At 46.4% G+C, this 24,915-nt stretch overlaps 1 protein-coding gene and 1 long non-coding RNA gene across 4 annotated transcripts; both read left to right on the top strand.

The window, feature by feature from the left end:
* Window positions 1-5,969: 5,969 nt before the first annotated feature.
* Window positions 5,970-9,253, top strand: LOC147968073 (uncharacterized). 3 transcript variants are annotated; one of them, XR_007283113.2, is made up of 7 exons: window positions 5,970-6,395; window positions 6,684-6,793; window positions 6,997-7,169; window positions 7,795-7,853; window positions 8,203-8,299; window positions 8,699-8,856; window positions 8,978-9,253. It is a non-coding gene; the product is annotated as an uncharacterized LOC147968073 (long non-coding RNA). The 3 variants fall into 3 exon arrangements; XR_015603997.1 differs by having other exon boundaries at window positions 8,203-8,462; XR_015603998.1 differs by having other exon boundaries at window positions 5,970-6,442; window positions 8,203-8,462.
* Window positions 9,254-12,677: 3,424 nt separating this feature from the next.
* LOC147968072 (uncharacterized) lies at window positions 12,678-15,398 on the top strand. Its single transcript, XM_087523377.1, has 2 exons — window positions 12,678-13,759; window positions 13,868-15,398. The coding sequence occupies exons 1-2, from the start codon at window positions 12,678-12,680 to the stop codon at window positions 15,396-15,398; spliced, it is 2,613 nt and encodes an 870-aa protein (XP_087379503.1).
* Window positions 15,399-24,915: the final 9,517 nt, after the last annotated feature.

Genomic DNA, 24,915 nt, shown 5'->3' with positions numbered 1-24,915 from the left:
CAATGGGCGATGGGCCCAGACCCCTGCGCACATAGGATTTAGACCGGCGTGCTGACCTCTCTGTTGAGCCTAGGTGGGGCTGCGACGTGTTGATCTCCCGAGGCCGAACATGACCTAGGAAAGTGTGCCCGATCGAAGGAATCGAGCGTGTCAGGTAATGTGGTGCACCCCTGCAGGGAAGTTGATCTATTCGAATAGTCGTGTCCACGGTAACAGGCGACCCGGAGTTGTACCTTGACCTTATGACAACTAGAACCGGATACTTAATAAAACACACCCTTTCAAGTGCCAGATACAACCCGGTGATCGCTCTCTAACAGGGCAACGAGGAGGGGGTCGCCGGGTAGGTTTATGCTATGCGATGCTACTTGGTGAACTTACCATCTACTCTCTTCTACATGCTGCAAGATGGAGGTGGCCAGAAGCACAGTCTTCGATAGGATTAGCTATCCCCCTCTTATTCTGGCATTCTGAAGTTCAGTCCACCAATATGGCCCTTTACACATATACCCATGCATATGTAGTGTAGCTCCTTGCTTGCGAGTACTTTGGATGAGTACTCACGGTTGCTTTTCTCCCTCTTTCCCCCCCTTTGCCTTCTACCTGGTTGTCGCAACCAGATGCTGGAGCCCAGGAGCCAGACGCCACCGTCGATGACGACTCCTACTACACCGGAGGTGCATACTACTACGTGCAGCCCACTGACAACGACCAGGAGTAGTTAGGAGGATCCCAGGCAGGAGGCTAGCCTTCTTAAGGAAAACTTGTTTAACTTATGTCTGTACTCAGATATTGTTGCTTCCGCTGACTCGTCTATGATCAAGCACTTGTATTCGAGCCCTCGAGGCCCCTGGCTTGTATTATGATGCTTGTGTGACTTATTTTATTTTTAGAGTTGTGTTGTGATATCTTCCCGTGAGTCCCTGATCTTGATCGTACATGTTTGCGTGTATGATTAGTGTATGATTGAATCAGGGCGTCACAGAATACCATGTGGAACTTGAGTTCAGATGTTAGGGTATTGTAAGAGATCTTATATTGTATATTTGTAGCCAGTAGCATCGGATAGATATACGAAAACTTGTTGTTCGACCAATCCCTCAGAGAAGGAGAGGTCGATCACTTCTCTCTGTATATGTTCATGACGATCTTCTATACTTAATGGTTTCCGTCATTTGATTACTAGCTAGAATGTCGAGTCCTCTCTATACGTATAGTACGTAGCGTCGACCAAGCACGGAGATAAGAGAGGACACTTCACTCTATTAGCTAGCTAACACAATATATGAAACCCCTAAATTAACCCTACAAAACCCCCACTCCCCCCTTTCAAAAAAACAAAAAACCCAGCCCCTGGACTGCTGACGCGTGGATGCTTTTTGGTCCCGGTTGGTGCTACCAACCGGGACAAAAGGCCCTCCTGCCTGGGCAAGCCACAGCGGCCACGTGGAGCCCCATCTGTCCCGGTCGTAGGCGAACCAGGACTCAAGGTATTGGGCTTTAGTCCCGACCCTTTAGTCCCGGTTCTGGAACCGGGACAAATGGGCCTTTTTCTACTAGTGAACCTTACCATACTATGGTTAACATTGCTGCTTTTACTTTGTTTGTGACCTGTCATGTTCGTATCATGCAACGTCTTTTACATTCGATGTGAGAACGTCGTTGATCAACCAAGTAATTCGCGTGCTAGCATTGGTTTTCTAGAATAGGAGCCCCTTAGGAACTCAATTTGTTTGCATGTGCGCTTTGCACAGACTTGGCAGTGGGCTCTGGGTAGGTCCTCAACATTTGTTAAGACTATGTGTCGCAACTCAAATGACAAGGTTGGTTGTAAATCTTTGACAAGTCGTCCTCTTTATTGGACGATGGAGGTTGGTGTGCCACGAATGCAGCCCCCAGGTCTATGTTTATAGGGTTACTGGATTCATCCCCTATACTAACTGCCGGTTGGTCCAATAAATGACGCGACCCTCGAGTCTGGTAAATAGGAAGGTCTCCTGAACCAATCAACAAACATTTCCATTTAGCGATCATATACGTGGTATTGAAACATAATGAAGTGATTGCGTGGCAAAGAACTTTTTATTCACTGTTTAATACATGATCGAGATAATATGATTAGTCCACAAAGTCTTACGGTTAAAACTTATGCTTAAGTAGAAAAAAAGAATTTAAAATTACTAAAATAGTGGTTCGTGGATGGCGCCATGATCTCTTTCTTCTTCCTGACCTCCAGGGTGATTAGGGAATAAGTGGATCTACCAATAGGTCTGTAGCCTTTGAGTTATCTGCTATTCTGAAGGCCTCCACCCCCAATCATGCGGGAGGAGCCTTGTCTGCTGTACCCGGGGAGGCCCCGCGACTATGCCTTGTCCCGTGCTGCTATTAGCATGGGCGATGCATGCGTTGGCCTGAACCACGTTCACAACCTCTTCCTAGAGGGCATGCAAGGGATTGCCATTGGCTATGATTACTTCATATGGCCCTAGCATATTCAACTTCATGTAGGCGTAGCACGATATTGCCATGAACTTGACAAATGCTGTCCTTCCGAGGACTGCAATATATTCTCCTGGAAATGGGATAACTTCAAAACAAAGGTAACCTCTGGTGTTTTTTGACCAATTGGTGCCACCTTATTTCCTAGTACTATGCCATGGAATTCTGTTGATGAAGGCCAGAGGGCTTGTAGTGGTACATCTATTCTATTTAGTGTGCTGACATATAGGATGTTGATGCCGGAGCCTCCATCCATGAGTACTTTGGGAAAATTGCAACCTCCTTTGAGTACTATGCCACCTGGGTGGTCTTCTTGGCAGAAGGAGATGGTTTGTTATGACCATTCCAGAAACCGACTATGATGCCTCGTGCACGTGTGATGATGTCGGCACATGTGCCTCGCTGGCCTCATCTCAACTATAATCATGTTAACTCGGCGTTTGTCCTTACAAAACACTCGCTTCCCTGTGTTGCGGGGCTGCTGGTCTTGGTGGGCGACCGGGACTGGCGGGGTTGCATTATGACCCCCTTTGAGTTTATTTCCCTTCTCCTTGATGATATGTTCATTAAGCTGGCATTCCCTCGTGGGGTCTTGTGCCTTATGAGTTTCTAGCTATGGTATAAGCATGGTCCGCTCATGATTCCCTCATATGTGCGGGGAGGCCGCCGCGGCTTTCCTCCCTACCGCTACTTTTTGGCTCCGGCCTCTTTTGCCTCATTTGCTGCTACGATCAGTTCAGAGTCATGTTCCTCCTTCCATTTACGACCCACCTTTCCCTTATTGTTGCATCTTTCAGGGGCGTCTCCACCGGTAGGCTACCAGATATTAAGCCCTGGCATGGAGCGGCGGCTTGCCCAAGCGGTTTCTTCCCCTATGGCGAAGTCATTTTCTACATTCATGAGTGCTGCCATGGTGGTCAGCTTGCCCTCACCTTGCTTCTTGCCGAGCTTGTGGAGAAATATATTGTCCTGCGCCCCGCTCACTAATGCTCCGTTGGCTATTTCGTCCGAGATGTTTGTTAGTGTGTTCTTCTTTTTGGGCCATCGCACCACGAAGTCACGGCCGAACTCGTTGTCGCCTTGCATGATAATGTGGAGGTCGGTGCCTCTCCCTGGATGCTTGTAGGTCCCTACAAAATTGTTGAGGAATGCATGCTCGAAATATTCCCAGTTGAGGATGGAGTTGGGCAGGTGGCTGCTGAGCCAGGAGCACGCGCGTCCAGTGAGACATAGCGGTATGTGCCGTATGGCATTGCTAATGTCTCTATTGTCCACATCGACTGCTGTGAGGTAGTCATTGAGCTAGTAATCGAGCTTTGTGTACCATTAGTACTTCTAGACACCACGAAGGGTGAATGGTTGGGGGAACGGGGGGTGTTATCACCGTGTGGCCGAAACATGCTAGTGCGATGCTTGATGTGAGCGAGTTGAAGCATGGGGGGCGGGCTCCATCACTCTTCCCATAGTATTCCTTCGCTCGTGTCTCGGGATGAGGAAGGTGAGCTCGGCGTCCTCCTGTTATCGAGCCTCTTAATTGTAGTGTTGCTCGTGTTGTACTGTTACAGCTGAAATCGGGCGCCTGAGGTTTGCAACCTCTGGCTCTAGCGCGGCCTCCAGTCGCTGTACTGATTCTTGTCTTTGCTCGTAGGCTGGGTGGTTGGCTGCAGAGAGGACATGGTCAGTGCTCGCAAGCATGTCCCTCGAGCATGACACATTGTCCTATTGGAGTACCTGTGTGAGGTCGGCCAGGAGTCTGGGATCTATCGTGTAGCTTGTAGCATGTCCACTAACACCATGGTTGCCTGGAGACCTCAGGCTGGCATCAGTGCCGGTGCATTCTCCATTGGCTCATTGAATCTGATGCCATATTCCCGACCGAGAGCCACGAGGTCAACAAGGATGGCTCATGGGAGACGGGAAGCTCGGCACAGTCGCTCATGCGTCATTGTCTCATTCTACCACGCATCATGTGTGGTGGCCTCCAGGGCAAGCTGCTGTAATTCCGACTACGCATTCAGTTGCGACATGCGGAGGGCCTCCCGTGCCCTTGACATGGGGCCATTCCCTGGGATTGGCATTGTCAGATAGTTCATGCCGTATGCGGTGATGGGAGGCAACATTGTAGTAGCACATGTGGGGTTCATGTGTGATGCCGCCTGCCGTGGGTGCGGGGAAGCCAGGTGTGTAAATCCTAGGGCACTCGTGCTGCCTTGCTGCTGGACAGTGGTAATGGGCATTGTTGGCGCTTTTGTTGTGACGACCTGCGGTCCTGACTGGAGGGTGTGGGGCTATGAGCCATGCGGTTGTCGTCGTGGGTGGTACTTGGGTGGTTGTGTCTGTGGAGGTACCCACCGGTTTTGTCATCATTACTTGCTGTAGTAAGATGGCTGGTGGAGCTCTGAACTGGGAGGCCTCCTTCGAGGTGGTCTGGCAGTCCTCCGTGTCATCAGACGACTCTGACTTGCTCTAGAGGCCAAGCGTCGTGGATTCCCGAACGATGTGAAAACCGGCATTTTCGTCGTAGTTAATGAAGTGGATTGGTTCATAATCACTACTCTCCTCGCCCAAGATTGATACGATGTCAACTAGGTTGGTGCTATCGTTGGTGGTGAACCCGCTGATGACGCAATCCTCTAGCATGTGAGTGATGAGGTAATTGTCGCAGACCATCGCAACGAGCTGAAAGATCGGGCCAGGCTATTGTGATCATGTGAGGCAGGAACAACCCCTAGCCCGCGACGTCCAGCAGATGGGTGCCGCAAAGATGCCATAATCTCCCGAGGGTGAGACATGTGATGCGGGAGTTGAGTAGCCTAACTCATCCATGTCGGTGGTGACCTCCTGACCGGGTTGTATGTGTGGTGGTCGGAGGTGGCCTCTTGCTAAATGTCTACAACTTTTTGGGGGAATGGTTTTATGCGATCGTCATGGGGCTGGCAGCGAAGATGTCATGGTTGCGGAAGTTGCCGTGATCTGTTGGCCCCGCAGCCTGCTCAGGTGGAGGCTGTCGTTGCTGGTGATTGCAAAGAACCCATCAGCGTTGCCTAGGTGCGCCGGTGGGTTGACATTGACCCGGCCCGCCCTATCGGCGGTGAAGGTTAGAGAAATCTGAAGGCACTACACCACGACACTGCATTCCCTACGGACGTCTGTTGGAAAAAGTCAGTTTCGCCGACCGACTGTTTGCTGAAAAAACTTCTATTAGACTGTTGGTCGGTATTACTCATATATAGCAACCAACTGTCAGTCGGGAATGCTAAAGTGTATAGCATCAAACCGTTGGTCGGTGATAACTGCGCTACTGTCACACAGTAGGTCGGCAAATATTGCTGACCGACCGTGGGTTGCCAACTAGGCCGTGCAGGCGACTTAGCGCGAAGCCCACGCTGAAATTTTCATGCCGCGTGCCCTCACAGCCCACCTCCTCATTTCCCTAAAATAAAAACTCCTCATACACCATTCGGGCTCGAAAAAATCAACACCACACCACTACCTCTACCCCTTATCTCCTTCCCCTCCTGATCTGAGCGGCGGCGGCGGCGATGACGTTGACGCTCGCATTCGGCGACGCTTCCCGCACTCTGTCCATCTCTTCCTTCCCACCACTCCATCACCATCCCCACATCGCTGCTGTTTTCCCATGTGGAGGTGGTCCTGTCGCGCCGATGCTCTCACCCAGCTGCCGTCGGCGGCACTTCTTGTTCGTGCCCAGGCGCCCGTTGCGGTCATCTCTCCCCTCGCTCCCATGGCGCCACTGCCCCAACCTATACCCAACTCCCTCTCCCCCCTCCCATGGTAGCAGATCTGAGCGGGGCAAGGTCCCTTCGGTCCTGGTGGTTCGGAATGAGGCAGGCGGCTTCTGCTCCCTTATCTTCTGGCGACTAGGAGTGTGGCCGGTTGGTGCCCCCATCTCTCTTAGACATCCATGGCAGCAACAACATCCGTAAGCTGTGTGTGTGCGTGCAGATTTTAACTCCAACCGATTAACCTTCCATAGCCCAGTGGCTGGTGCCCCCATCTCTCTACAGATTGGTTTCTTTAAAAAAAATCAGTTCTGCTTTGATTCATGGAAATAATTAAGTTCTTGAAGCAGTAAAGTTCAAACCCTAGCCATCGATTGCTATTATTGTCTATTTATATTGTGTGATTGCTAGCAGACTTAATTGGATAATGTTTTTTTGCAGGGTGAAACGAACTTGAATAGGTTTGGTGGATGTTTGGGCAATTACTCAACTAGGAGTACTAACTAAAACAGAAGGCCACTGAAACTTTAGTAGATTTTTGTGGTTCCAGTGTAAGTATTTATTTTATTGTTTCAGCATTATACATGATTAATTCTTTGATAGTAAGTGTATGAATACATGATTGATGTACATTAATCCATGATTATTTTCTTTGGGAGATTTTCTGAAGTTGTAAGTCTGTACCTAACCAACTGAATATTATAGATGCATTTGTTACTTTTACTTGACAGCATTGACACTCTGAAGATTGCAGGGCTCAATCGACACATGGTGTGTCAGCATTTGCCTATTTACCTCAAGGGCCTGCCAAGAGTGTTGCCAATACCAGCGTGCTTTTTGCTACAGAAATGAATTTTTGAACACTTGTAGCACATGGTGTCCTGGGAATCCTGGCTATGTAAATTTCACCTGCTAGCTCATTATCAGGTATTTTTATGCATCTATTAATCATATGAACTATACAAACAGGGAGAGGATACAATTTGGAGGAACTTTGGTAGTTAAACATCCTCACTTTCAAACTGTCAATTTCTCTCTTGTGTTATGAATAGAGTGTAGTTTAATCCACATCATTTTAGCTTATCCGAATGACATAAATATGGTGTGTGTACAAGTTTAGCAAATATGATGTTTTTTGTCATAACATACATGGCATCGGAAGTGGGCATCCTAGGGTGTTGTTGGATCTCTCAAGTTGGCTGCTGTTATTCTTGTTATTTTGCATGAAAAAATAGTATTTGTGAATCACCTTTCTGCTGTTTTTTGTATAGTCGTAGTTGTATTATCCAATAGATAATAGTTTCTGTATGCCCATATCTCAACTAATTCAGTAAAGCAGAGCATAGCAGGCAATAGGCTTTGTATTTGTATACTTGTAGTTGAACTTGGCATTCAAGTTTACTTTGTCACCATAGCCCTGTGTTGATACTCTAGTAGATTGTCAGCTGTGTTTATAGAATCCTCTTGCGTAAAAGGGTGACAATTCATCCATGACTTGATGTGTTGATAAGTTAACATACTCTCTTGATTTCGTTTTTTCTCTCGTTAATAGGGGAAGTGTTGGTCATGCTAGTGTGCATACTCACTTGGGAAGAAATGGAAGTAGGAGAGGTGACCTTCAATTCCTCACCTACAATTATGTTATAATTACTGATTAGAGGCACCCTACGAGCCTTTAGGCATTAATTAGAAGGAACTGAACCATTTGTTAGGGTGAACTATATGCAGCATTAAGCATTCTAATTATTCTTCTGCATTGTTCTCTATTTAGATAACTATTGTAGTGCAGGCTGAAGTGATGGCATGTATGATTGATATAATTTCATCTCAATAAGAACTATTTTCTGCATAGTATATTGGTCCCAGCCTACTTGCTTTAAATGCCTGATTTTGATGGATTTTGTTCATGGCTTTGATTATACAATCTAGAATATTTAACCTTTTGAGCCAAATTCAACAGAGCATATCATCCAATACTAAGGATTTCAATTATCATGGTGTATTCAAGTCAAAGCTAAATAGTAGTCTACGTCCGCCTACCTTGGCAAGGATACCAGGTGAATCTACTTTGGTGTTGTAGCTTCTTTCCTTCATATTACTCTTATTTTGGGGGATTTAATTTGTTCTTAATCCTTTTTCCATTCTGGGTGAAAATGCTGGGAACCTTTTGGACACATGTACATTTTACGTGTTCCCCCTTCCTGCCCAAAACAATGTTAGGTGAGCTAACATAATACTTTCAGGCATTCAGAAAGAGTCACATCTATAATTAGCTTTCAACTCCATTTATCCAGTTTGAACTACCAGAAATCTATACATCTACTGAAAGAGTCACGCTTAGATATATTTAGCTTTTAGCTCACTGTATCCACTATCTTCAAAGTTGTATGTTTATTTTTTTGGAAACAAGTGTTGAAATATTGGCTGCTAGTACAGTAACTTCAGTATATCCCCAGGAACACTATATGCTCAGCAATCGTACAAAGTAAATGATGCATTTCCTTCCAAATGGATATACAAAAAGTTGATTGAGGGTTTCTATGCCACATCCATGGTTACTGCTGGAAGTCGATTGGCAGTCTTCATGTACCGATATGCTATTTTTATAGATTAGGTAAGTGTATTCTTCATTTTGTGATGTTGTGTGTGCGTAGTGCACATGTGAATTCTGCCTGCATTCAATTTCATAGATTAATTAAGCATTGTAATATTTGAGATTTGTTTGACTTTTGTAGGAAGCAAACACAAGGATGGACTCACTATGAAGCATGAAGCCAGCGATCCACATCAACTGGATGTTTTAGCTCTCATTTTGTATATCTGATGTATCATAGTTGCATCTTTTAGCTGTCCTTGTGTGAACCTGATGTATGGTGTCTTGACGGTTATGTCTAGAACAAAGTGAAGTGTATGTACGTGACATGGTGTCTTGGTTGTTATGTCTAGAACAGACTGAAATGTATGTATGTGACAGTTAGTTAAATGGAATAAAAAATGGTTGGTGCACCTGATGTATGGTGTCTTCTTGACTATCCTTAGAAACATGAATTATATGTATGTGACAATCTGTAACATATGTTAATTAAAGTTGTGGTTGGTAACAATGTTGGTCATCAAAAGAAAACACCATCTGATTGTTGGTCGGCAAAACAAACCCTGTCTAACAGTCGGTCGGGAAAGGCTAATGCAAGCCCCAACAAAATGTTGGTCGGGAAAGGTACATGGTTACCCCAACAAACCGTTGGTCGGGAAAGGCCCATGGTTACCCCAACAGTCTGTTGGTCGGGAAAGGCCCATGGTAGGCCCAATAGACTGTTGGTCAGGAAAGATGCACCATAGCCACCCAACAGTCGGTTGGGAAAGATATGTCGGTCGAGAAAGGGATTTCCTGTCTGGACTTTCCCCAACAGACGGTATCGGTCGGCAATACTCTTTCCCGACCGACTGTTTGTCAGCGGAAGCTGTATTTTTGACCAACCTGGCTGTTGATGATGTAGTGCTGTGGTGTAGTGAGGTTAAGCTCTCCCCCGGCGAGATACCACAGGAATATGAGGAAGATCCAATCCGAGATTGGTCTCTAGATGATGCCGCCCATGTTTGGCACGCCAACTGACGGTGCAAAATACTGCTAGATTCCTTAGTATGGGTCCAAGCGTAGCTGGAAGTCACAGATCGAATGTCTCACTAGGGTTTTACCTAGGTTCGGGCCTTTGGAGAGTAATAACCTACATCTTGATTGCTTTTGTTATTCATGGTGGAGGGACACCTCGTGCGAGTGGTTTACAATGGTGTATGAGATTGCTACATTGAGTTTCTTTTTTTTTTTGCGGGACTACATTGAGTTTCTATTTGTGACTAGATGCCTATGAGAGCCTCCTAGCCTCCCCTTATATACACGATGGAGGCTAGGGTTTACATGCAAGCAGATGCAATCTTGGCTGCTGCCGTCCTTGACTTGGGAGGGAAGAAGGTCTCCAATGCCTTCTTTAGGGTTTTCTTTGACCCCCGGGCCGAATACCCAAGAATTTGGCCCAATTTTTTTAACTATACATGTATACATGCTGGAGCCCTTTAGAGCATCCCATTCCGAGTCTGAGCCACGATAGCCATGCAACTGGCCTTCGTCTCCTACTCCCCTCCCTCGATCCAGTCCCCAAAACTAACTGATGCGGCGGCGGCGGCAAGCGATTCCAGCCATCCAGGTCGGGCGATCCAGCCCTCTACCCCTCTCCCTCCCTTCCAGCCATCCCTTTCCCTATGGCCCTCCCCTCTACCCCTCCCTCCGTGGTTCTTGCGGGGATGTGCCTCTACAGAAGTAGGCTTCAGGTGTCCCCCTGGCGTCGCCACTGCTCCAAGTGCCCACAGCCTTCGGCCTTCGTCGCCGTCGGGCTTCACCGCGTTAGTACGCCATCCATCTAGTATTGCATCCATCTATAGGTACCAACCAAGTAACCACCAAGGTAATTTTCCTTTGTTTTTTAAACAAATCTGAACCTTTTTTTTGTAAATTTCCACTGCCATGCCACTGATTGATTGCTACTTTGTTGATTTATTCATGTAAATTGTAATTGTTTGTCACTGCTATTGATTGTAGCTATAGGTTGTAGTCTGAAACATTGCCACTGTCACTGCCACACTATTAGAGATATTTCCACAAAGATATTTTGCTACTATTATCGATGTATGGTCATTGAGTCATTGATTTTGCACATTTTTTGTTCTATCATATTGCTTTTGCAAAAAAAATTATAAGAATACCCAGGAGGAAATTCCTAGCTCCGCCACTATCGTGGTCCCCTGGGTAGGCACGATGGCGGGCCTCGTGGTGAGCTACCCCCGGTGTACAACACCATTAGAGATATCCCCGATATATTTTCTTGGAAATGGAGTACCACTAGATAGTACTTGGTGCAATCTACCTACAAGATGCTGTGTGAGGCATGATTCAATTACCCATCGCTCATTGCATATGGAAGAGTTGGGCGCCGCTCAAATGCAAAATATTCATATGGCCGCGTATCCAGTATCATGTGTGGACCTCTGATCGACAACTCCAACATGGACTACAAGACACCACTGCTCCATGCTTCACCTACTGCTAGGAGGAGGATACGCTACAATATGTCTATGCTAGGCAGGCATGACATGCTTGTTTCACTTCTTTGGGTGTACATATCGCCATCCCTTCGATTGAAGAGAGCCTTGAGGTGTGGTGGCTAAGATCGTGCAAATGATTGCCGAAGACAAGCAGAAAGAGGTTCGATTCGCTAGTCATTCTCATTGCTTGGAGCTTGTGGAAGCAAATAAATGTGAGGGTGTTCATGAATGTGGAGCAGCGACGTAATATCCCACAACTCGTTAATCCCATACTAGATGAGGTTCATTCTTGGAGGATGGCAGGAGGGTGTTTTCAAATCTGTATGATAGAGTAGCATGTATTTGTTGGTGGGTGGGTTCTTCATGCTGGTAGCCTACTTTATTTGGCTTACGACATATCTTGTAAACATTGTTCTGCCTTTTATAAAAATAAGGTACGCAATTTGCATTTTTTTTAGATAGGAAACGCTTGCCCGGCCTTAAACTGAGGCAATTTGCATATTCTTATCAATAAAAAGTTTAATCTCCACATAAAACTAATGTTTTAATTAGGCACGGCATGGATGTGTGGAAAGAAAGGGAGATGCGGGGCACTTCAATAAGCAGGTGGGTAATTCAGTGTTTCTCTCGAACGAAGCATTGTAAATTGCATATCCCTAGTTCCGACTCAAATACTAGTTGCAACGCTAGCTAAGAAATACATATACACAGGCAGAAGACTACCTTTTCTTTCTTTCGAAATTAATGCGAGAGCACGTGTGTACATCCATGATACTGGTGTACAGATGCAGATCTAGTTGAGGACAACAGAATTGCACTGCATATGCAGAGATAACACGTACGTATGTGCCTTGAGTAACAGTTGCTATCATAGCAAGTATTTATACGAAAGTATTGATGATTAACTTATCTAACAGCTAGCTAATTAGGTAGCTATAACTGGAGCATGGCATCTAAGAATTTATTATCCTCATGTTGGAACCCATCTTGGCAATCTCGGACGGCAGTCATAGACATGAGTATAATACCAGCTAAAACAAAACCGACTGGAAGACAGACCGTGAAGTGCGGGAGTCGCCGACGTTAGTTAGCATCGACAAATTCTTCGCCAACACGGCGTGGGAAGCCCTCTTCCCATCATACATGTTGATGGCTGCATCATCCTCCTGCTCCGATCACTGCCCCCTGATGCTCGCTAGTGTGACAACTCCCCCAACCCGGGCAAGGTTCAGGTTCGAGGGATTCTGGCCCAAATTCCCCCACTTCAGAGAAACAGTGCAACGGGCTTGGCACCGCCCAGTAAACCAGACCCGCGCGTTTGCCAGAATCAAAACAAAGATGGAAAGAGTGGCAAACGACCTCAAGTTTTGGAGCAAGACCATCTTCAGCGATGCCAAAGTGCAGTTCCATATGGCAAATGAGCTTATCCTCAGATTTGATATTGCCATGGAGACACGACAGCTGAGGCCACAAGAGTTTAGATTCAGAAAACTGCTTAAACAACAGGTTCTTGGACTTGTAGCGGTGGAGCGGGCACGAAGAAGACAGGCGTCACGGGTCACTTGGCTGCGGCCCGGCGACGCAAACACGTCCTTTTTCAACGCCAAGATCAACTCGCGAAAGAGGAAGAACTTCATCCACCATCTCCGCACTGACACAACCCTTGCAATGGAGCATGATGACAAGGCAGAGATTATACAAGATAATTTCCACTCCATCCTGGGCACAAAAGAGCAGCGATCCTGCACCTTGAACTGGCAAGAGCTGGGACTCCCAAGGGTGGCGGCAGCAGGGCTGGATAATCCCTTCACGGAGGAGGAAGTGTGGGCTGCCGTGCTTGCCTCCCCAAGCGAGAAGGCGCCGGGTCCTGATGGTTTTAATGGAGTTTTCTACCGCTCTTGCTGGGACATAATCAAGGGCGATGTTATGACCATGTTCCAGCAGTTTCACAGCTTATCTGGAGCAAACTTTGAGCGCATAAACGATGCTCTAGTGGCTCTGCTGCCAAAGAAAGATGGGGCTGAAAGAGTTGGAGACTTCAGGCCGATTAGTCTGATTAACTCGATCCCTAAGCTTATTGCAAAGGTTTTATCCATGCGCCTTTCAATGGTTATGGACGCACTCATTTCGCCAGCCCAAAGTGCTTTCATGAAATCAAGATGGCTGCAAGACAACTTCCTTTATGTCCAAAATTGTGTCCGGTCCCTGCACCGCAAGAAGAAGGTTGCCCTCCTGATCAAGTTGGATATTGCTCGAGCCTTCGACTCCGTGTCCTGGGAATACATTCTGGAACTCCTCATAGTCTTGGGCTTCAGCGCCAGGTGGAGGGACTGGATTGCCCTCCTGCTTTCCTCCTCCTCTTCTGCTTTCATGCTAAATGGCATCCCGGGTGCCCAGATCAAACACAAGAAAGGCCTAAGGTAGGGCGATCCGTTGTCCCCTCTACTGTTCATCTTGGCTATTGACCCCCTTCATCGTCTCATCTCCAAGGCGGCCGCTGATGGGATCATTGCACCATTGCCGGGCAGAGATGTAAAGCTCAGAGTCAGTCTATATGCAGATGATGCAATAATATTTGCAAACCCAGACAAGGAGGAAATTGACAAGCTGCTACAACTCCTTAAGTTGTTCGGTGACGCCTCTGGCCTGCACCTCAACCAAGCAAAATCCTCAATAAGCCCCATCAGATGCGATGAGCTGGACCTGGATCTCATTCTGCAGAGTTTTGGAGGGCAAATCAGGCCTTTCCCAATAACATACCTTGGTCTTCCGATCAGGCTGGGACGACTACGACTTGTGCATCTGCAGTTTGTACTTGATAGGATAAGAGCTAGGCTGGCCGGCTGGAAGGGCAAGTTAATATCAATTGCTGGAAGAAGGGTGTTAGTCCGCTGTGTTCTCACGGCAATCCCCACTTTTGCCCTGTCCGTGTTGCGAGCGCCGAAAAAATTCTTCAAGGAAGTTGACAAAGCAAGGCGGCGCTTTCTCTGGGCACAGGATGATGACCTCACCGGAGGAAAATGCAAGGTCAACTGGACGACGGTTTGCTCGCCAACGGAAAAAGGGGGATTGGGAATCCACAACTTGAGCAAATTCTCCAGAGCCCTCCGGTTGCGCTGGCTATGGCTTGCCTGGCACCACCAAGAACGCCCGTGGGCAGACACTGAGCTGCCATGCGATCAGCAAGACATGGCTCTGTTTGCTGCTGCCACAACGGTGACCCTCGGCGACGGGAAGACGGCCTCTTTTTGGAGCTCCACCTGGCTCACCTCGCCACCGTTGGCCGCCTTGTTCCCCGACCTGTTCAAAAGATCAAGAGGAAAACAGAAAACGGTGGCGGCTGCGCTGCATAATGACTCATGGATTCAGGATCTGCGACATCGAGGCTACGACGACATTGCTACAAGCTTCCTTCTCATGTGGCAAGTCATTGCGGGTGCAAACACGCTGTTGCAAGCAAGGACCCAAGACACCATCAGATGGATTTTTGACGCCTCCGGGAAATACTCAGCAGGCTCGGCATACAAGGTCCAATTCGTGGAGACTCAACAGACGGACAACAAGGCTCTCCTATGGGAAGCTTGGGCCCCTGCCAAGGTGAAGTTCTTCTGTTGGCTGCTGCTCCAGGATAGGCTATGGTGCAACGACAGATTGCAGAGGAGGGGATGGGTAAATGGCTACTTCTGCCGGCTGTGCATGCGAAGCCTTGAATCATCAGTTCATCTGCTCTGGGAGTGCCCACTGTCTCAGGAAATTTGGCGAAAGGTTGCCTCCCTCCTGGGGTGCGCCAGTATCTTACCCGCTCCAAATGGGCCTCCGGGATCGTCAAAGCAACGGTTCAGACGAGCCATGCGCGCAGCAGGAACGGCAAACAGGAAAAGGGTGCAGTCTACAATGATGCTGGTGGCCTGGCGTATTTGGCTAGAGAGGAATGCAAGAACCTTCAGAGATCGCCAGCGTCAGAGTGCTGAAATTCTTGCAGCAATCAGGCAAGACATGGATTCCTGGAGGCTTGCCGGAGCCGAATGCCTGGAAACACCACTTGGTGACCCAGGCTGATCTCTGTTCAATTTTTAGGCAAATGACGACCCCTCTAGTGGCGTCAACTCTGTAACCCCCACCATGATCACTTGATCATGAATTTTTTTCCGCATGCTCCTTGCTTAATCAATGAAAAACCAGCAGTGCTGGATCTTTCAAAAAAAAAAGACAGACCGTGAAGAAGCTGTAGTCATTGATCACCAGGTAATAGAAGGCGAGTATCGTGACGGCACCGCAGGCAATTAGAAGGCACATGAGGATCCACCTGCTATGCTCCTGTGGCTCCGCCACCACGGCGTCCTCGCCTACGACATGAGCGTTGATGAGGTTGACAATGAAATCCCTCATGGGAAAGCTAGGATCCTCCCTAGCCACGGCGTCCTCTATGTCGGCCATATACCTGCTGTGCTGGATCTGAATTTGTTCTTCGGCTGTGCGTCCTCTGGCTGCCTGAACCTAGATCGATACAATAAAAACTGTACTACAAGAGGAAGAACAGGGAACTTATTATGGGATGGGAATTATATAAGCCCCAGCCAGAACTAACCGCCTAATTGACAAAATAAATTAGCGCAAAGGGCGGAAGGTAGTTACATGACCTTTTTCTTTTCTGGAAATCTTATCCGGTGACTGTTCCTAGGAGGCTAACCCAGCGAACGTCCCATCACGGTCGCTCGCATTTGTATGCGCGTCCGGTGCCAGGCATAAGTCAGCTCGAGCAGGTCGGTGCTTCAGCTTTCCCAGTGAACGTTTCGTGGGGCGCATCGCCTACTAAATACGGGCATGGGCAGCCCGGCCCGACGACCCGGCCAGAAAAACCCGGGCCTGGCTAGGCCGGGCTTGATGCTCGGGCCAGGCTCGGGTCTAATTTTGCAGCATGGAAGATAGTTCGGGCTGGGCTCGGGCTTCACTTTCCCTGTAATTCAGGCCGGGCTTGCATGTGCTTACACTGAAAAACAGTGTTCGGGCCTAATTTCGGGCCAAGCTCGGGATTGAAAACATGGAGTATTTTGGGCTTCTGGCTGGGCTCGGGCTTGAGAAATGAAAGGCCGGGCTTTTACAAGCCCTGCCCGAAACTCGACCGGGCCCGACGTTTGCCCGAGTTTATCGCCTAACACTTGGACTATAACAGGTTTTGTGTACATTTGCATTTAAACCTATTTTTATATATCTTATGAAGCTTTTTTAATGTTTCATTTGACAAAAAATCTGAAAAACCTAATTTTTTTCATTATTGGTAGAATAAAACCCCTTTTATTAGGAGGATTTTTTTCTTCTAAACTTGATGTGTGCATCTTTTTAGAGATTTCAAATGGACTATCACATACAGATGTATATAGACATATTTTAGATTGTAGATTCACTTATTTTGCTCCGTATGTAGTCACTTGTTGAAATCTCTAGGAAGACAAATATTTGGGACGGAGGGAGTATGTAGCACGACATTTTTCTAGGTCATTTGCAATGCCCCACATCACATTTTTTTAAAGAGCATGGCACTTTAATAATTAATAACATGTCATTTTATTTTATTAAGAGGACGTCAGTTTTATTATTAGTAACATGGCATTTTAATTTATCAAGAGGGATGACAGTTTATGATAAAGAGCATGACATTTTTATTATTAATAACATTGCATTTTTATTCTTTGGAGGATGGCATTTTTATTATTGAGAGCATGGCATTTTATTATTGTTGTCGTGACATTTTTTATATAGAGGATTGCTTTTTTATTAGTAAGAAGATGGCAATATTTTGGCCATGGCAAAAAGAAAACACAGACATGGCATTTTTATGAATTTGTGCACAGTGCACAAAATAAAGAAAAATTACATCATAGCATTTTTTTGTAAAGTAGCATGACTTTTTTTTATAAATTAACATGGCATTTCCATAAAGTAGCACGACATTTTTCAATTGTATATGTTCATGGCAATTATACAACATTTTTTCCTGTGTTTACAAAAAAAATGCACTCCCTACAATAGCAGCGTCAATTAATTTGGCTTGGAGGGAGTATTTTTTTTCATGGAATTTCTTTCAAAAGAGAAAAACTGTAAACTAGGCCTCCAGGCCATTGAGGATTCGCCCTGGCCTTTCCCTGGGTGAACGATCAAGGAGGGTTGATTCGTTCACTGGGAGCAACTCGCCCCAGCGACAAAATCGTTCGATCGACCCTCCCTCATGGGGACCATCCTAAGTTATTGGGGTCCTTTTTTATACAGGAAATATTTTGTGGCTCTCTATGTCCATAATAGAACTACGGAAGGAGAGCTGCTCTTTGCATTAAGAGTATTCAAGAAAGGTCTATCAAATATAAAGGGACAAAAATTATATTGTTGTGATCCAAGTACTAAGAAATTAGTAGGGTACTTGACCTTATCCCACAAGACTTCAACATCTCTAATAATCCCAAGGCGTGAAATGGTGTCTCTATTTGCAAGCTTAATAGTAACATCAATATCTTCAATCTCGAACGGGTGCAATTTCATTTATAACTTCTTGATAAAGAGAAAATGGAATAGCACTCACACTAGCACCCATATAACATAAACCATGATAGCAATGATCTTCAATTTTAACAGAAACACCAGGCATGCCAACTACATGTTTATTCTTGTCTAACATATCTTGTTCATTTCTAGCAGGTTTAGCAATTCTAGCAGCCTCAGAACAGAAGTAAATAACATGTCCATCAATACCATCGACCAAGAGATCTTTAACCATTGCAATGTTAAGTTATATCTTAATTTGTTCAGAAGATGTAGGTGTTCTAATATTACTCTTATGAACCACAGTTGTAGCTTTAGGGCTCCTTTGATTCAAGGGAATTATATAGGATTTTTGGAGGATTGAAATCCTTTGAAATTTTTCCTACGTTTGTCCTTTGATTCATAGGATTGAATCCCATAGGAATTTTTCCAATGGAATCTTTTGTACTATATTTCATAGGAAATCTAACATCTACTCTAACCACTTTTTACAATTCCTTTGCTTTTCCCATGAAATCAAACGCTCCTTGCTAATCCTATAGGATTCAAGTGGGCATGAAACTCCAATCCTATACTTTTCCTATTTCTGCATTTTCAAAATCATGCGAATCAAAGAGGTCCTTAGCATGTTCCCTAATACTAATAGGGAAAGGAGGTTTCTCAATATAAGTAGTAGGCACAACTGGGTCAACATTGCAAATGATTGTTTTATCTTTAGCTATAACAGGTTCCTTACAAATTTCTTCAATAGGTGGATGAAACTTAAACCACCTCTCCTTAGGGAGATCAACATGAGCAGCAAATGATTCACACAAAGTAGCTACTATCTCAGAGTCAAGTCCATATTTTAAACTAAACTCATGAAAAGCATCACTTTCCATAAAAGATTTAACACAGTCAAACTCAAGATTTATACCTGACTCAATACCTTTGTCAATTTACCAATCTCCAGAGTTGCGTTTAATTCTCTCCAGAAGATCTCATTTGAATTCAATAGTTTTCTTCATGAAGGAACCATTAGAAGAAACATCGATTATTGATTGATCATCATGAGAAAGCTGAGAATAAAAGTTTTGTATAATTATTTGTCTTGAGAGCTCATGATCGGGGCATGTGTGCATCATATATTTAAGCCTCCCCCAAACTTGAGCAATAATTTCTTCTTCACGAGCCCAAAAATTATATATGTAATTTCGATCACAATGAACCAAATGCATAGGATAAAATTTCTAGTGGAATTCTAGCTTCAACCGGTTCCAGTCCCATGTCCCGGTATCATCCAATAGGCTATACAGTGTTAATACCTTTCCCCCCAAAGATAAAGGGAATACTTTCTTCTTAACTCCATCCTCAGACAAACCTGCAAGTTTAAACAATCCACCAATTTCATCTATATCGATTAAGTGCACATCGGGATGTATTGTTCCATCTCCTACATAAGGATTAGCTAGCAGTTTCTCTAACATACCAGAAGGAATCTCATAATAAATATTTTCAGTAGCTTCAGTAGGTTGAGAGGAAACTCTTATGGCTTCTGGTCGAGCTGAAGATACCCCTAACAAGTCTCTCAAAGGATTATTTTCCATATAACAAGTGACAGTAAATTTCAGCACATAATAAAAATGTTTCCTTACCAAAGGAGCTTCACTCCCCGGCAATGGGGCCAGAAAAGAGTACTGATGACAAACTAGTATAGGGGATCAATCATAGTCCTATTGATAAGTAAGAGTGTTGAACCCAGTAAGGGGCAAAAGGAAATGACAAGTGGTTTTCAGCAAGGCATTCTCTACAAGTACTAAAAGTAGTAGTAACATATAGTTTTGTAGCAAGATAATTTGTAACAAGTAACGAGTAGCAATCGTAACCAAGGTGCAGCAAGCTGGCCCAATCCTTTTTATTGCAAATGACAAGCCAAAACGATATCTTATTGTAAGCAAAGCATTCTCGAGGACACACTGGAATTCTCGTCTAGTCACGTTCATCATGTTTAGTTGATTCGCATTTGTTACTTTGATAATTTGATATGTGGGTGGACTGGTGCTAGGGTGTTGTTCTTACTTGAACAAGCAACCCTCTTATGATTACCCCCTCTCGCAAGCATTCGTAACTACGAAAGAAGAACTAAGATAAATATAACCATATCATGAAATATATGGATCCAGATCAACAATTTACGGAATAATGCATAAAGTAGGGTTTAAACTTCTGTCACTCTCGCAACCCATCATCTACTTATTACTTTCCAATGACTTTCCTTAGGTCCATGTATGGTGAAGTGTCATGTAGTCGACGTTCACATGACACCAGTAAAGGAAGAACAACATACATATCATCAAACTATCGAACGATTACCAACTTCACATGATTAGTTATAACAAGACTTCTCCCATGTCCTCAAGAACAAAGTAACTACTAGCAAATCATATTCAGGTTCAAGATCAGAGGGTATTGAAAATGCTTAAGGATACAAACATTTTCCACCAAATAAACCAACTAGCATCAACTACAGGATGTAATCAACACTGCCAGCAACCTACCAATATGAGGTTTTGGGGCAAAGATTGAATACAAGAGATGAACTAGGGTTTGAGAGGAGATGGTGTTGGTGAAGATGTTAATGAAGATTGGTCCTCTCATAATGAGAGGATCGTTGGTGATGTCGGTGGTTTCAATTTCCCCCTCCCGGAGGGAAGTATCCTCGACAAAATCGCTCCACTGGAGAGCCAAAGTGCTCCTGCCCAGATTCCGCCTTGAGAGGGCCGTGCTTAGTCCCCAAAGTCTTCTCTTGGTTTTGTCCAGGGCAAATAGATATAGGAGAAGATGAGCCCTAGAGGCCTGCTGGGAGTCACGAGCTTGATAACCCTCAATATAGCGGATCGTTTCTAGCCTTCTTCGATAAATAAGAGTGTCGAACCCAATGAGGAGCTAAAGGCAGAACAAATATTCCCTCAAGTTCTATCGACCACCGATATAACTCTATGCACACTTGACGTCTGCTTTACCTAGAACAAGAATAAAACTAGAAGTACTTTGCAAGAATAAAACTATGGATAAATTGCAAGGTAAAAAAGTGGATAGCTTTTGTCAACGAGAAAGTCATTTGTCCCTAGACAATCGATAACAAGTACAGGTAATTATTCTTGCGATTTTATATGAGGGAGAGGCATGAGCTAACATACTTTCTCTACTTGGATCATATGCACTTATGATTGAAACTCTAGCAAGCATCCACAACTACTAAAGCTCATTAAGGTCATGAAACCCAACCATAGCATTAAGTAGCAAGTCCTCTTTATCCCATACGCAACAACCCATCTACTCGGGTTTAAGCTTCTATTACTCTCGCAACCCACCATAAGCAAATCATGAACGCATTGCAACACCCTACATCGGGGACCCCTCACGTTTGCGCTAGACGGAGAGCATCATAGGACAGCACCATAAATAAAATATACAATCATACCAACCAAGATCATGATTAACCCATAGGACAAAACAGATCTACTCAAACATCATAGGATAGCCAAATATCATTGGGAAATAATATATGGAGGTGAGCACCATATTTAAGTAGAGATTATAGCGCAGAGAAGGGGTGTTACACCGCTGCATAGAGGGGGAGAGAGTTGGTGTTGACGATAGCAAGATTGTTGATGTAGATTGCCGTCACGATCCTTGCCCTGGCGGCACTCTGGCGCCACCGGGGGAGAGGGGGGGAGAGCCCCCCTCCTTCTTCTTCTTCCTTGGCCTCCCCCTAGATGGGAGGAGAGTTCCCCCTCTGGTCCATGGTCTCCATGGTGGTGGAGGGGCGGGAGCCCCTCTGAGATTGGATCTCCCTCTCTGTTCTCTTCTGTTTCGTGTTCCCCAGATCTGGCCCTTCACAGTTTCTTAAATTCCCGGAGATCCGTAACTCCGATTGCGCTGAAAATTTTACACAATTTTTTCCATAAATTATCTTTCTTGCGCCAGACGAAGGGCCCTAACCGACCTTCGAGGAGGGCACAAGATACCTGGCCGCGCCTAGCACCCCCAGGCACGCCCTGGTGGGTTGTGGGCACTGTGGGCCCCCGTTTGCGTTGATTTCACCTCCCAAAATTCACATATATTCCAAAATAATTCTCCATAAATTTTTATCGCATTTGGACTTTGTTTGATATGGATTTTCTGCGAAACAAAAAACATGCAGAAAACAGGAACTGGCAATGGGCACTGGGTAAATAGGTTAGTCTAATAAATCATATAAAAAGTTGCCAAAAATATGTGAAAGTTGTATAATATTGGCATGAAACAATAGAAAATTATAGATACGACGGAGACGTATCAGCATTCCCAACCTTAATTCCTGCTCGTCCTCGAGTAGGTAAAGGATAAAAAGGATAATATTTGACGTGGGATGCTACCTAGCATAAACTTCATCATATATCTAATCATGGCATGAATATTAAGACATAAGTGATTCAAAGCAATAGTCTATAATTTGACATAAAGACATCAATACTCAGGCATCCCGACAAACAATCGTGTCTTTCAAAATATCAACGCTAAAGAAAGCTATCCCTACAAAATCATATAGTCTTGTCATGCTCTGTCTTCTTAACATAAAGTATTTATCATGCACAACGTCGATGACAAGCCGAGCAATTGGTTCATGCTTTTTAACGTGCTTCAACTTTTTCAACCCTCACGCAATACATGAGCGCAAGCCATGGATATAGCACTATAGATGGAATAGAGTATGATGATAGGGTAAATATAGAGAAGACAAAAAGTTAAGAAAGTCTCACATCGACGCGGCTAACCAACATGCTATGGAGATTCCCATCAATTGATATCAATGCACGGAGTAGGCATTGCCATGCAATGAAAGCACTAAGAGTTATAAGTGTATGAAAGCTCCATATGAAAACTAAGTGGGTGTGCATCTAGTCCTATAATGAAAAAATTCCCACTAGTATATGAAAGTGACAACATAGGAGACTCTCCATATGAAAAACATGGTGCTACTTTAAAGCACAAGTGTGGAACTAGCATGCCCTGTAACACCCCGGATATGATTTTCCTATTATGTACTCCAACTCTTGCCGTTTACGGCCTTAAGTTATTTTATTTTCTCGGGTTCGGGTTTTTGTCTCCGTGTGTTGTTGTCGTTGTCATGCATCTCATATCATGTCATCATGTGCATTGCATTCGCATACGTGTTCGTCTCATGCATCCGAGCATTCTCCCCGTTGTCCGTTTTGCATTCCGGCGCTCCGTTCTCCTCCGGTGGTCATTTCTACCTTTCTTTCGTGTGTGGGGGTTAAACATTTCCGGATTGGACCGAGACTTGTCATGCGGACTTGGTTTACTACCGGTAGACCGCCTGTCAAGTTTCGTACCATTTGGACTTCGTTTGATGCTCCAACGGTTAACCGAGGGACCAAAAAGGCCTCATGTGTGTTGCAGCCCAACACCCTTCCAATTTGGCCCAAAACCCTCTCCATCATCTAGAGCGTTCGATCATGATCGCGTGGCCGAAAACCGCACCTCATTTGGACTCTCCTAGCTCCTCCTATGTCTATTTAAAGACCCACTCCCGAAAATTTCGGATCTCTCCCCCGAAACCCTAGCCTCCGTCTTCCTCCGCGCGCCGGACAACGTCCGCCGGCGCCGGACGTGTCCGACTTCCACCCCGCCGCCATGTGGCACGCCCCCATTCGCCACCGCCGCTCCGGCCCGGGAGGCCCGGATCGGGCCCCCGAGGCCCATCGCCACCCGCGCCGCCCGGGGTCTTCTTCCCCGCGCCCGGTCCGCCGCACCTTCGCCGCGGCCGCCGCCTTCCCTTCCGCCGGCGCTCGCCTGGCCGCTCGCCGGCGCCCGCGCTCGCCGCGCCTACCGAGGCCGGCACCGCCAACCGCCGCCACCCGCCGTCCGCCGCTCCGGTGGCCGTATCCGCGCCGCCCCGGCCCGCCTCTCCAAGATTCGGCGGCCCCAACCGCCAAGTCCGGCGAAGTCCCCATCTCCGGCGAGTTCCCGGCCAACCTCGGGAGACGTGCCCCAGATCCAGATCTGAGGAGCCATAGGGGTTGACTTTTGCCTCCGTTTTCAGTATTTTTATGCAACTTCATCATGTCGTAACTCCGCATCCGTATCTCCGTTTTGGGCATATAGCATATCAAAATGTTCGTCTCAGAGAGCACATCTTCCGAGGTTGGCCGGGAACTCGCCGGAGATGGGGACTTCGCTGGACTTGGCGGTTGGGACCGCCGGATCTTGGAGAGGCGGGTCGGGGCGGCGCGGATCCGGCCACCGGAGCGGCGGACGGCGGGTGGCGGCGGTTGGCGGCGCCGGCCTCGGTAGGCGCGGCGGGCGCGGGCGCCGGCGGAAGGGAAGGCGGCGGCCGCGGCGGAGGTGCGGCGGACCGGGCGCGGGGAAGAAGACCCCGGGCGGCGCGGGTGGCGATGGGCCTCAGGGGCCTGATCCGGGCCTCCCGGACCGGAGCGGCAGCGATGTTGGCGCGAGGCGGTGGCAAATGGGTGCGTGCCACATGGTGGCGGGGTGGAAGTCAGACACGTCCGGCGCCGGCGGACGTTGCACGGCGCGCGGAGGAAGACAGAGGCTAGGGTTTCGGGGGAGAGATCCGAAATTTTTGGGAGTGGGTCTTTAGATAGACATAGGAGGAGCTAGGAGAGTCCAAATGAGGTGCGTTTTTCGGCCACGCGATCGTGATCGAACGCTCTAGATGATGGAGAGGGTTTTGGTGGGTTTTGGGCCAAATTGGAAGGGTGTTGGGCTGCAACACACATGAGGCCTTTTCGGTCCCTCGGTTAACCGTTGGAGCATCAAACGAAGTCCAAATGGTACGAAACTTGACAGGCGGTCTACCGGTATTAAACCAAGGCCGCATGACAAGTCTCGGTCCAATTCGGAAATGTTTCACCCCCACACATGAAAGAAAGGTAGAAATGACCACCGGAGGAGAACGGAGCGCCGGAATGCAAAACGGACAACGGAGAAAATGCTCGGATGCATGAGACGAACGCGTATGCGAATGCAATGCACA

This window comes from Triticum urartu, chromosome 5A (assembly GCF_056163025.1).
Source record: "Triticum urartu cultivar PI428250 chromosome 5A, HENAU_Tu73, whole genome shotgun sequence".
NCBI classification, from domain to species: Eukaryota; Viridiplantae; Streptophyta; class Magnoliopsida; order Poales; family Poaceae; genus Triticum; species Triticum urartu.
The sequence above is the reverse complement of the archived record's forward strand: the minus strand, read 5'-3'. Positions and strand labels throughout refer to the sequence as shown.

Excerpts from the sequence above, each read along its gene's own strand:
- LOC147968072 (XM_087523377.1), top strand. The coding sequence starts at position 12,678 with ATGGAAAGAGTGGCAAACGACCTCAAGTTTTGGAGCAAGACCATCTTC. Across the intron at positions 13,760-13,867 it reads AAACACAAGAAAGGCCTAAG|AGATGTAAAGCTCAGAGTCA; the intron begins GTAGGGCGATCC and ends ATTGCCGGGCAG.